At 47.0% G+C, this 11,393-nt stretch overlaps 1 protein-coding gene across 5 annotated transcripts in view; it reads left to right on the top strand.

Annotated features, from left to right (window-relative positions):
- Positions 1 to 1,239: 1,239 nt before the first annotated feature.
- Positions 1,240 to 11,393, top strand: part of MAST4 (microtubule associated serine/threonine kinase family member 4) — a gene marked incomplete at its 5' end in the record, with an annotated part of 208,979 nt that continues 198,825 nt past the window's right edge. For all 5 annotated transcript variants that reach the window (XM_081212591.1, XM_081212590.1, XM_081212588.1 and 2 more), the window contains one exon: positions 1,240 to 1,750. In XM_081212591.1, the coding sequence (XP_081068717.1) occupies positions 1,394 to 1,750 (357 nt within the window). The remainder of the gene's footprint in view (positions 1,751 to 11,393) is intronic.

The raw sequence follows: 11,393 nt of genomic DNA, 5'->3' as shown, positions 1-11,393 counted from the left end.
GTTCACTTTTGCATCTGTCTCTGCCTGCTACAGACATTTAGGCATATAAGCCGCATATAAATAAATAAAGTGGTCCCTGGGAGATTGCTCATGAGAGAAGATTCACTTCGGCTGCAAGGGTTCCCCACCTCTGCCTTTGAAATAGTGAAAACGATCTCCAAAAGAATATTGTGACTTATAAATAAATAAATAAATAAATAACCTGCTAACCAGACGGGTTATTTATTAATGCGTATCATTTTCATCCCCTCTTTTCCCCAAGAAGTTCCAAATAGCATTTGAGACTCTGCATCGAGCCAGTTGTGGTAGGTGAGGTTGAGACAGAGGCGCCCAAGGCAACTCAGCCAAGCTCCACAGCTGGGGGGGGGGGAATCTGAGAGCCCACCTGGCACGAGCTGCTGATTCCCGAAATCGTGCTCCCGGTTATGCGCACACACGGCCCGCAAAACGGTTGTTGTACAGCCGCAACTCCCTTACACCGCCTCCCCCACCCCCATCCGTTTCTATTGCCCGGTCCCAACCAAGCGCCGCGGGAAGCGAGCCCCTCTTACTTCAATGGGGTTTATTTGTAGGTGTAGCTTTACCGCCTAACACGCCAGTCCCTAGTAAGTTTTGTGGCGGCTACCTCGAGACTTCTTAGGGGTTGTTACTACAAATATTTGCAAAGCACCTTGCATACCTTTTGGTAGAAAGGCGGCGCGTGAATGAATAAATAAAAGTCCCAATGGGCTCAGCAGGGACTAGCTGTCAGGTTACGCCTGCAAAAAATAAAATAAAATCTGCAGCGGGGCAGCGCAATACCAGGCACTGATTGATAACCTTATCCTGAAAAGCTGAAGTCCCGCCGCCGGCGCCGCGTCCAAAGGGCGTGTTCCCAAGTCGGGGCGCGCGCAGGATCCACGCCTCGCGCTCTGTTTTTGCGGCGGCTTTCCCCCCGCCTTCCTCCCCTTACCTGCAGCTCACTCGCGTCGGGCTCGCGAGCCCTCCCTCGGCAGGGCCCACCCACCGCCTCCGCCATTGGCTCGGCGGGCTGCCCGTCTCCCCCCCGCCCATGGCCCGGAGGAAGGTCCGCGGAAGGCGGCAGCCCTCTCAGGGGCCGGCGGAGGCAGCGGGCTGCTCTCCCGGAGCCCCACAGCTCAGGCTCCCCGCTGCTGCCGCCTCCCAGGAGCGGCTTCCCAGCCGGCGGCGTTTCCGCGCTTGGGACAGCGGAAAGCGATGCGGGTAGCAGCAAGCCGCTAGGCGGTGCCTGGGCTCGGTGTTCCCCTTTCCCCTTCCCGGCGGAGGATGCTGCCGTTGCTGGAAGAAGAGGCGGGCGGCTGACTTTCTTCCCCGACCCGCCCAGGCGGCGGCGGCGGCGGCGGCGGTTGTCTCCCCTCAGGACTTAGCGGCGGCGATGGGCGAGAAAGTTTCCGCCGAGCAGCAGCAGCGGCAAGATTACGGCGGCGGCCGGAGGGTCTCGTCCTCTTCTTCCAGCTCGTCAGGCTCGCAAACTCTCTCCGAGGAGGGCGACGGCGATGCCTCAGCCGGGCAGCTCGGCGGGACGGGCTTCGCTGCCCCCCTCAGCCGCAGCGCCCCCGAGCGGCAGGTGGCGACGGCTTCTTCTTTCCCCCTCGCCGGGGACAAGGGGGACCATGTGTTGGGCGAGGGGCAGCGCCGTCGGCGGAGCGAGGAGGAAGAGGACTCGGCCAGTGGCGGAGGCGGCCACTTTCGTCCCGAGAGCGACGCCTCGCTGGAGGAGCAGGACGAGGAGGTGCGAGGATATTGTGTGGGGAGGGAGACCTCATTCCCCGCCGACTGGGGGAGCCCAGACGTGTGCGAAGGGGCGGCGAAGACGGCGCCCGCAGGCTCCTCCGCCTCCCGGTTGCCGCCCACGGGGCGAGCCCCGGCCAATTGTGGCGGGAAGTGGGGTGGCTGCTGGACGTGGCCCGCCGCGCTGCCTCTTCCCCCCACCCTCGGGCTCGCCCAGGGCCGGGCTCCCTGCCCGGTGTTGACAGGCGGGCCTGCCCCTCCCAGGTTGACTTTGAGGGCTGTGTTTATGTCTCTCCTCCGCGTTCCCTGCGGCTTGCCGCAATTGAGGCTCCCGGAGCTTGCTTCCTTCCCCGCCCCTTCGGGTTGCGCCTCGGAGTCCCTTTCATGCGCAGCCAGCGCGTGCTTGTATTGTGGGTGCCGGCGAGCCACCAGCGACGTGCTTGCACGTGGGGATGCACGGTGGCCGCTTGAAATGGCACAGCCAAGGAGCAAACTGTCCCGAGAGCAGCAGAGTTGAAATCTTTTTTTTTCCCAGCAGGGGGCTCGTGCTTTTATAGCCCGAGCGCTCGTTATCGAAGCCTTCCGTAGCTTGGCAATGTTTTAATGTTTAATAGGTTATTGTATTTTAGTGTTTTGTTGGAAGCCGTCCAGAGTGGCTGGGGAAACCCAGCCAGATGGGCGGGGTATAAATAAATTATTATTATTATTATTATTATTATTATTATTATTATTATTATTAATTGGCTGTGGAACATAAGCGTGCCTCGTGCTTCTTTTCACTGGGGGCAGAAATCTTTGTGAAGAGGAGACAAATTCCAGAGGAATTCCTGTGAAGTCAGCATTGCCCACGAGTGTCTTTATTTAAATACTACTTTGGTTTTGGTGAGGAAGCAGTACCTTTAACTGGAGAGTTCTGAAACTTGCGGAATTTTGGGCGAATGTGTGTATGGGTGGCTGCTCTTGAAGACGGGGCCTGTAATTAAGAGTTACAGATGTGCAGAGGCCTTGTATCCTTTTTAAAACTCTGGTTAGGCAAAGAAAGCTGCTTCTGTGTTCACAAACTTGGCGGCTGCCCTCTGTGAATAAAGAATCTGTTTGCCTGAGTGGCTGAACTAGGTTGCAAGGTTACACAACTCTATTTCAAGCTTCCCTCTGTTCTAGAGAAGGGCTGACATTGTAGGGAAACAGGATTTAGTTTATGCCAGTGCTCCTTCTTGGCATCTGTTCTCAAATGCTAGGGCCTCAAAGCCGGAAACACTAGGAAATGGTCCTGAGCAGGTGCATAGTGCTAGGGTGGGTAGATAGGTAGTGTTTGCAGACAGGTAGCCCCAATATCTGTTCCTAGTAACCAGTGTTAGAAACTGAGATATGAAAGCTAGGAGCTAAATGGCACCTTAAACCTAACGGAATGTCTAGGAGCACTTTTTAATAACAAGCTGAAAACGGATGGCACTGCAGCTGAAATATTATGTTCATTTTTCATATCGTCTAGTTCTTCCCCTGTCCACCCCCTTAATATTCTCAAGAGGGTCTCTTCTCCAGTCTTCAGAGAGTAGCTGAAGTGGGAAGGAAGAAAAAGGTCCTCCTTTCCTTCTACTCTGCAGTTTTAATCTGAAATCTTAGGTGCAGTACTGCATCCAGAGCTCAGAAATTGCTTGCACTAATGAAGTTTCCTGTCGCAAAATGCATCTAGAACAATGGGAGTTTCAAACAGTGCTAGTAACTTAAGTCTACACCAGAGTAGAAAAACTTCTTTTCCTGTGTATTTTGCTTCTGGATATTATAGCTGCTAGGGTGTGAACTTGATGTCAAGCATTCATTATATACTTTGCTTATGGTTGACAGTAATCTTGGAAGAACTAAACAGCATAGTTTTATGGAATAATGGGTGATTTTGCAAGTGATCTATTGGGTATAAGTGCTCACATACTTCAGTCTACATGCATTCCTATCTGAATTTTGAAAAATGATATGTCCAAATTAATAAAATTAGCATGTGTCAATAGCATGCGTATGAGAAAGTGTAGCTTAAGGTGAAGTGTGAGCACTTTCACAACTACTGGTAATACTTTTTAGTGACAAGTGTCCTACATGATGTATACTTTCAGATTCCTTTTGTAGTTTACACTCTCTAATTTTCAGAATGGCCAATGAATGTTAACCATGTCAAGCATGAAGCTTAGAATGAATAAAATAATGGGACAGCAATAGAATCTGGCTTTATTTTTGAGAAAGTGACTGCTGATGCCATACTTCACTGCTTCATTTTGTACATTAGCAGTTTTTTTTTTTTTAAAAAAAAGGTATATAATTTTATACTATCTTCACTAATTATTCCAGGTCACTTTGCAGTTAGGCTTCTGGTGTACATTGCTATCATGTATTGTTCCACAGCTTTGTTGCAGTCAGCAAATTTGCTCATGGTTGAAATTGAACCTTAAGCGTATGCTATGCTTGGCCTATGATATGCAGTGGATAAACAAATGGATATCTACTCAGGTAGAACAGAGCTATTTCTGACTTTAAATGGAGCTCTCAAACTTTTTATAGTTAAGGAAAAACTGTTGGGCCTGCCCAATATTAGTAGGAAGTCTGTGAAAAAAGTAAGGCGTTGTCTGGATTGGTTCTTAGTCATAGTTTGACATGAGAACAAGTCTAGCTTTCTCCTATGTTTGTGCTCTTCCCCTCCTGTAAGATGTGGCAGTGAAAAGGAGTTAGTGTTTCTTTTTGATTAACTGTCGTTTGCTGTGTTTTCCTCACCTGGATAAACTGTGTTTAATCTTAACTTAGTTTAATGGAAGCCAGCCAACTTCAAATATTGTTTATGATCCAGGCTTGTTTTCATTAAGCATAATTAAGAATAACTGCACTTTAGACTATGGGCAACATACTAAATTACAGCTAATGTAAAATGGAAGCAGAAGCTTGTGTTCAATGCCATGTGGCAGTGCCAGGGGAGAGGTGGGGAGTCTGAGTTGTTATGTCCAAATGCAGTGATCAAATCCCAGTACTAGGGGCCCATACTAAAAGTGGAAGAACACATAATGAGAATTATTTGCTCATAAGTCTCATAAATTAAAACCAGACTCATAACATTTCTATAAATCTCAGTTTGCCAGTATACATAGAAGCCATTTGTCTTTATATCTGCTGTGGCGCATATTTCATTTAAAATTGCTATGATGCTTCTGCTGCCTTTAAGTGGCAAGGACTGTGTTGTTAAGAAAGGAATCTGTAATAGAAGAGTGCATTAAAACATGAATCTTTAACTGTTGGCTTGCAGTCTGACCTAAGGTGGGTTAGCACCAAGAGCATCACAACCATATCATATACAGAGTGGGAAAAAGTTAAAAATTGGTCCCATAATTCATGTTTGGGCTAAAGGTGAGCCCTGGGTTTGAACATAAGGTCTTTGAAAAGTCACGGCATCCACAAATAGCAACACAACTCTCAGAGAAATGGGGCAACACTAGATAGATGAGTACTGTATAAGTTGCTATAATAGTGTCAGCCAGTGTTTCCTCAAACAGTAATCTGGAGACCATGAGTGATCCTCTGCCTATCTTCAGGCTGGCTTCTCTGCCACTGTGCATCCAGTGCTGCCTCTTCCTCTTCATCACCTTGTGGTGTGTGCTTTTTCATTGGACTAATGTTGGTACCAGCAGTGCCCAACATACTGAGTACAGGTGATTGGGTGACAGAGATGTTTGGTGGTGTGGTTGGAAAAGTAGTCCTCTTTCCTCTGAGGTAGAAGAAGAAGAAGAAGAAGAAGAAGAAGAAGAAGAGTTTGGATTTGATATCCCGCTTTATCACTACCCGAAGGAGTCTCAAAGCGGCTAACATTCTCCTTTCCCTTCCTCCCCCACAACAAACACTCTGTGAGGTGAGTGAGGCTGAGAGACTTCAGAGAAGTGTGACTGGCCCAAGGTCACCCAGCAGCTGCAGGTGGAGGAGTGGGGAATCGAACCCGGTTCCCCAGATTACGAGACTACCGCTCTTAACCACTACACCCCACTGGCTCTCAGAGCCAGAGGTGGTTTTTGGTGACACAGTTTCCCTTTGAAAAATCACATGCTATGTGTGGTTCAGCATATCAGCAAGTGTCTGAAAAAATGCTTGCTCTGTATGTGAAAAATGAATTTGTAAGCATTTATAAAGCAGTAATAATAATAATAATAATAATAATAATAATAATAATAATAATTTATTATTTATACCCCGTCCATCTGGCTGGGTTTCCCCAGCCACTGGGCAGCTTCCAACAAAAGATTAAAAATACACTGACATCAGTCATTAAAAACTTCCTTAAACAGGGCTGCCTTCAGATGTCTTCTAAACGTGAGATAGTTGTTTATTTCTTTGATATCTGATGGGAGGGCATTCCACAGGGTGGGTGCCACCACCAAGAAGGCCCTCTGCCTGGTTCCCTGTAACCTCACTTCTCACAGGGAGGGAACCATCAGAAGGCCCTCGGCGCTGGACCTTAGTGTCTGGGCTGAACAATGGGGGTGGAGACGCTCCTTCAGGTATACTGGGCCGAGGTCGTTTAGGGCTTTAAAGGTCAGCACTAACACTTTGAATTGTGCTCGGAAACGTACTGGGAGCCAATGTAGGTCTTTCAATACCGTTGTTATGTGGTCTTGGTGGCCACTCCCAGTCACCAGTCTAGCTGCCACATTCTGGATTAGTTGCAGTTTCAGTAGTTATTCTCTTGAAGTGGGGCAAAACTTGTTCCCTGTTTTTAATATTGGTGGCTACCAGCTTGAGCAGGGTGGCAAACTTCCCCCACCCCTATGTGGTCCTCACTATAGCTTTGAAAATGTCTCAATGAGACATGGGAAGACCAATGATAGTGAGAACTCAAGAGGCACCTTGTATCTAGGAAGATCAAAAGAAAAGCAGTGTGCGGTTTCCCACTTGTGTAGCTTTGGGTTGTATGTATGCTCTATAGGAAGGGAGGACCTAACACATAGGACCCTGGCATTACCAAGTAACACAGTGATCTGTCACTTAATGTCTGTGATCACCAAAAAGTGTTGCCTTTTGATGTAGTACACTAACTGGTATTTCTAGATGTTATTTCATAAAATGCATCCTTTAGGAAATTAACAGTTGGTGGTGGGTTTTTTTTTGCATGTTTGCTTATTTTTGTGTGTGAAACTTATAGAATCATAGAATCATAGAATCATAGAGTTGGAAGAGACCACAAGGGCCATCGAGTCCAACCCCCTGCCAAGCAGGAAACACCATCAGAGCACTCCTGACATATGGTTGTCAAGCCTCTGCTTAAAGACCTCCAAAGTAGGAGACTCCACCACACTCCTTGGCAGCAAATTCCACTGTCGAACAGCTCTTACTGTCAGGAAGTTCTTCCTAATGTTTAGGTGGAATCTTCTTTCTTGTAGTTTGGATCCATTGCTCCGTGTCCGCTTCTCTGGAGCAGCAGAAAACAACCTTTCTCCCTCCTCTATGTGACATCCTTTTATATATTTGAACATGGCTATCATATCACCCCTTAACCTCCTCTTCTTCAGGCTAAACATGCCCAGCTGCCTTAGCCGTTCCTCATAAGGCATCGTTTCCAGGCCTTTGACCATTTTGGTTGCCCTCCTCTGGACACGTTCCAGTTTGTCAGTGTCCTTCTTGAATTGTGGTGCCCAGAACTGGACACAGTACTCCAGGTGTGGTCTGACCAGAGCAGAATACAGTGGCACTATTACTTCCCTTGATCTAGATGCTATACTCCTATTGATGCAGCCCAGAATTGCATTGGCTTTTTTAGCTGCCGCGTCACACTGTTGGCTCATGTCAAGTTTGTGGTCAACCAAGACTCCTAGATCCTTTTCACATGTACTGCTCTCAAGCCAGGTGTCACCCATCTTGTATTTGTGCCTCTCATTTTTTTTGCCCAAGTGCAATACTTTACATTTCTCCCTGTTAAAATTCATTTTGTTTGTTTTTGCCCAGTTCTCTAATCTGTCAAGGTCGTTTTGAAGTGTGATCCTGTCCTCTGGGGTGTTAGCCACCCCTCCCAGTTTGGTGTCATCTGCAAATTTGATCAGGATGCCCTTGAGTCCATCATCCAAGTCGTTGATAAAGATGTTAAATAAGACCGGGCCCAAGACAGAACCCTGTGGCACCCCACTAGTCATTCTTCTCCAGGATGAAGAGGAACCATTGATGAGCACCCTTTGGGTTCGGTCAGTCAGCCAGTTACAAATCCACTGAGTGGTAGCAGAGTCAAGACCGCATTTTACCAGCTTCTTTACAAGAATATCATGGGGCACCTTGTCAAATGCCTTACTGAAATCAAGGTAGGCTATATCCACTGAGTTCCCTTCATCTACCAGGCTTGTAATTCTGTCAAAAAATGAGATCAGGTTAGTCTGACATGACTTATTTTTCAGAAATCCATGCTGACTATTGGTGATCACAGCATTCCTTTCTAGGTGCTCACAGACTGTTTGCTTAATGATCTGCTCCAGAATCTTCCCTGCTATTGATGTCAGACTGACTGGGCGGTAATTATTTGGGTCCTCTCTTTTCCCCTTTTTGAAAATAGGGACAACATTTGCCCTCCTCCAGGCTGCCGGGACTTCGCCTGTTCTCCAGGATTTCTCGAAGATGACTGCCAGTGGTTCTGAGATCACATCTGCCAGTTCTTTTAATACTCTTGGATGCAGTTCATCTGGCCCTGGAGACTTGAATACATCTAAACTAGCCAAATATTCTTGTACTGTCTCCTTAGTTATTCTGGGCTGTGTTTCCTTTGCTGAATCATTTGCTCCAAATTCTTCAGGTCGGGCATTGTTTTCTTTATCGGAGAAGACTGAGGCAAAGAAGGCATTGAGGAGTTCAGCCCTTTCTGTGTCCCCTGTTTGCATTTCACCATCTTCTCCTCTGAGTGACCCCACTGTTTCTTTGTTCTTCCTTTTGCTACGAACATACCCATAAAAGCCTTTTTTGTTGCTTTTAACCTCTAGCAAGCCTGAGTTCATTCTGTGCTTTAGCTTTTCTGACTTTGTGTCTACATGTGCTGGCTATTTGTTTGAATTCCTCTTTGGTGGTTTCCCCCCTTTTCCATTTTTTGTACACATCCTTTTTTAATCTTAATTCAGTTAAAAGTTCTTTAGATAGCCACCCTGGCTTCTTTAGGCACCTTCCATGTTTCCGTCTCATTGGTATTGCCTGACGTTGTGCTTTTACTATCTCCCTCTTAACAAACTCCCAGCCATCATGAACTCCCTTTCCTTTTAGTATTGCTGTCCATGGGATCTCACCCAGCACTTCCCTAAGTTTTATGAAGTCGGCTTTCTTAAAGTCAAGAAATTGAGTCCTAGTATGCTTGGCTGCTCCTTTCCGCTGTATAGTAAACTTCAGAAGAGCATGATCACTCGCGCCTAATGATCCTTCCACTTCTACCCCACTAACCAGGTCATCAACATTGGTTAGGACCAGATCTAAAATGGCTGTTCCTCTTGTTGCTTCTCCCACTTTCTGGACAATGAAGTTGTCTGCAAGGCCAGTGAGGAATCTGTTTGACCTTATGCTCTTGGCTGAGTTTGACGTCCAACAAATATCCGGGTAATTGAAGTCCCCCATTACTACTATCTCCCTTCCTTTTGCATGCTTGGCCATCTGTTCCAGGAAGGCATCATCTATGTCCTCCGTTTGGCTTGGGGATCTATAGTAAACTCCCACAATGAGGTCTCTGTTATTCTTCTCTCCCTTAATTTTGACCCAAATGCTCTCACATTGGCTTTGAGGTTCTAAATCTTGGATCTCTTCACAGGTATACACATCCCTGACATATAACGCCACTCCTCCTCCTTTCTTGTCTGGTCTGTTTCTCTGAAATAGATTGTATCCCCCCATTATTACATTCCAATCGTGGGACTTATCCCACCAGGTTTCAGTGATGCCTATTATGTCATATTTAGTTTGCTGTACCAAGAGCTCAAGCTCATCTTGTTTATTTCCCATGCTTTGCGCATTAGTGTACAGACATTGAAGTCCATTAATCATTCCCCCGTGTCTCTTATTTAAGGATTTTTTCCTCCCACCACTAGGTCCGCGTGCTGTTTGCTCCATTTGGTCTATGACATTTGGATGATCATCTTCATTAATTGATAGACTCCTACCTTCAGGAGCACTGTCTCCCTCCCCCACATTAGTCAGTTTAAAGCCCTCCTGATGAGGTTTCTGAGATTTTTGGCAAAAACATTCCTCCCAACCGTTGTGAGGTGCAGCCCATCACTTGCCAGAAGTCCATCTTCAAGAAACTGCAGTCCGTGATCTAAGAATCCAAACCGTTCCTGTTTACACCATTTGCGAAGCCAGCTGTTCACTTCCACTATTTTCCCCTCTCTCCCTGGGCCACGTCGTTCAACTGGGAGGACAGACGAGATGACAATTTGTGCATTTAGTTGCTTCAATTTCCTGCCGAGAGCCTCGTAGTCTCTTTTGATCTTCTGGAGGCTATTGCTTGCAGTGTCATTGGTTCCCACATGAACCAAGAGGAAGGGGTATTTGTCAGTGGGTTTTATGATTCCTTGCAGTCGTTCAGTTACATCTTGGATCTTAGCCCCGGGGAGACAGCACACTTCCCGAGACATCTTGTCAGGCCCACAGATCACTGCTTCTGTTCCCCTCAGTAGGGAATCCCCTATCACCACTACACGCCTCCTCTTGGGTTTGGTCGGGGTTCTTCCGTGAGCTGTCCGTTCCAAGGTCGCCTGCACATTCCCTGAGGACTGACTTTGCTGCTCGTCTTCATATACCTGATCGACTGTAATGAGGGAGAGATCCTCAAATGGAGTCTGCTCTTCGTCTTCCATGCTAGGGGAGAGGACCTCAAAGCGATTGTGTATTTCTAAACAATCAGAGTGAACCCTGGGCCTCCTACTTCTTTGAGTCACGTTTCTCCATATATCTGGCTCCTGTGTTGATGAACTAGCCTCCTTCTCAGGGGAGTCCCCTGTCTCCTCCTTGGTGGGGACGGTGTGCTCTGTTGCTTCCAAGAAGAGCTCCAGCTCTCTAATTCTTTGGAGCGTAGCTACACGTTCCTCCAGTTGCTGGACTTTGTCTTTTAAAAGGGCAATCAACATGCAATTGCTGCAGGTGAAGCTGCCTGCAACCTTTGGCAAGATGGCAAACATTGCGCAGGAATCGCAGGCGACTGCAGCTGTTCCCTCCCCTTCCATCTTGAGATCGTGTTGTTGGGGGTGGCTACAGAGGTCCTCCATCATAAGAAGCTTGAAGACAGGACAAATAACTTCGCCCACAAAAAAAAAACCCTAGGTCTCCCCCAACAAACGTTTGAGACTAGCTCCCCTAAATCTAAAAGATGGATATAACTGTGCGCGCCGCTAGGCGCGCGCCGCTGCCCTACAAACTCTGATGAACTTCATCTATTTCCCTTAATATTGAATTTGATTGTAATTGCATTCTATATTTGTTAACGGTTTTCTTTTATCTGTTGCCAACCCATATCTCATTTATTACTACACACTGGAAAGAAAACCCAACTGCATATTTTTTTTAAACCACACTGAAAACTACAAAGCTGCCTTATTTCTAGAGCTGTCACTAGTTAGTTAGAAGGATCACTAATACTGTGACAGCTGAAATACTTTTTCTTTGGA

This window comes from Podarcis bocagei (assembly GCF_964188305.1).
Source record: "Podarcis bocagei genome assembly, chromosome: 11".
Classification (NCBI taxonomy): Eukaryota; Metazoa; Chordata; class Lepidosauria; order Squamata; family Lacertidae; genus Podarcis; species Podarcis bocagei.
Note: the sequence above shows the minus strand (reverse complement) of the source record. Positions and strands in the feature narration are given on the sequence as shown.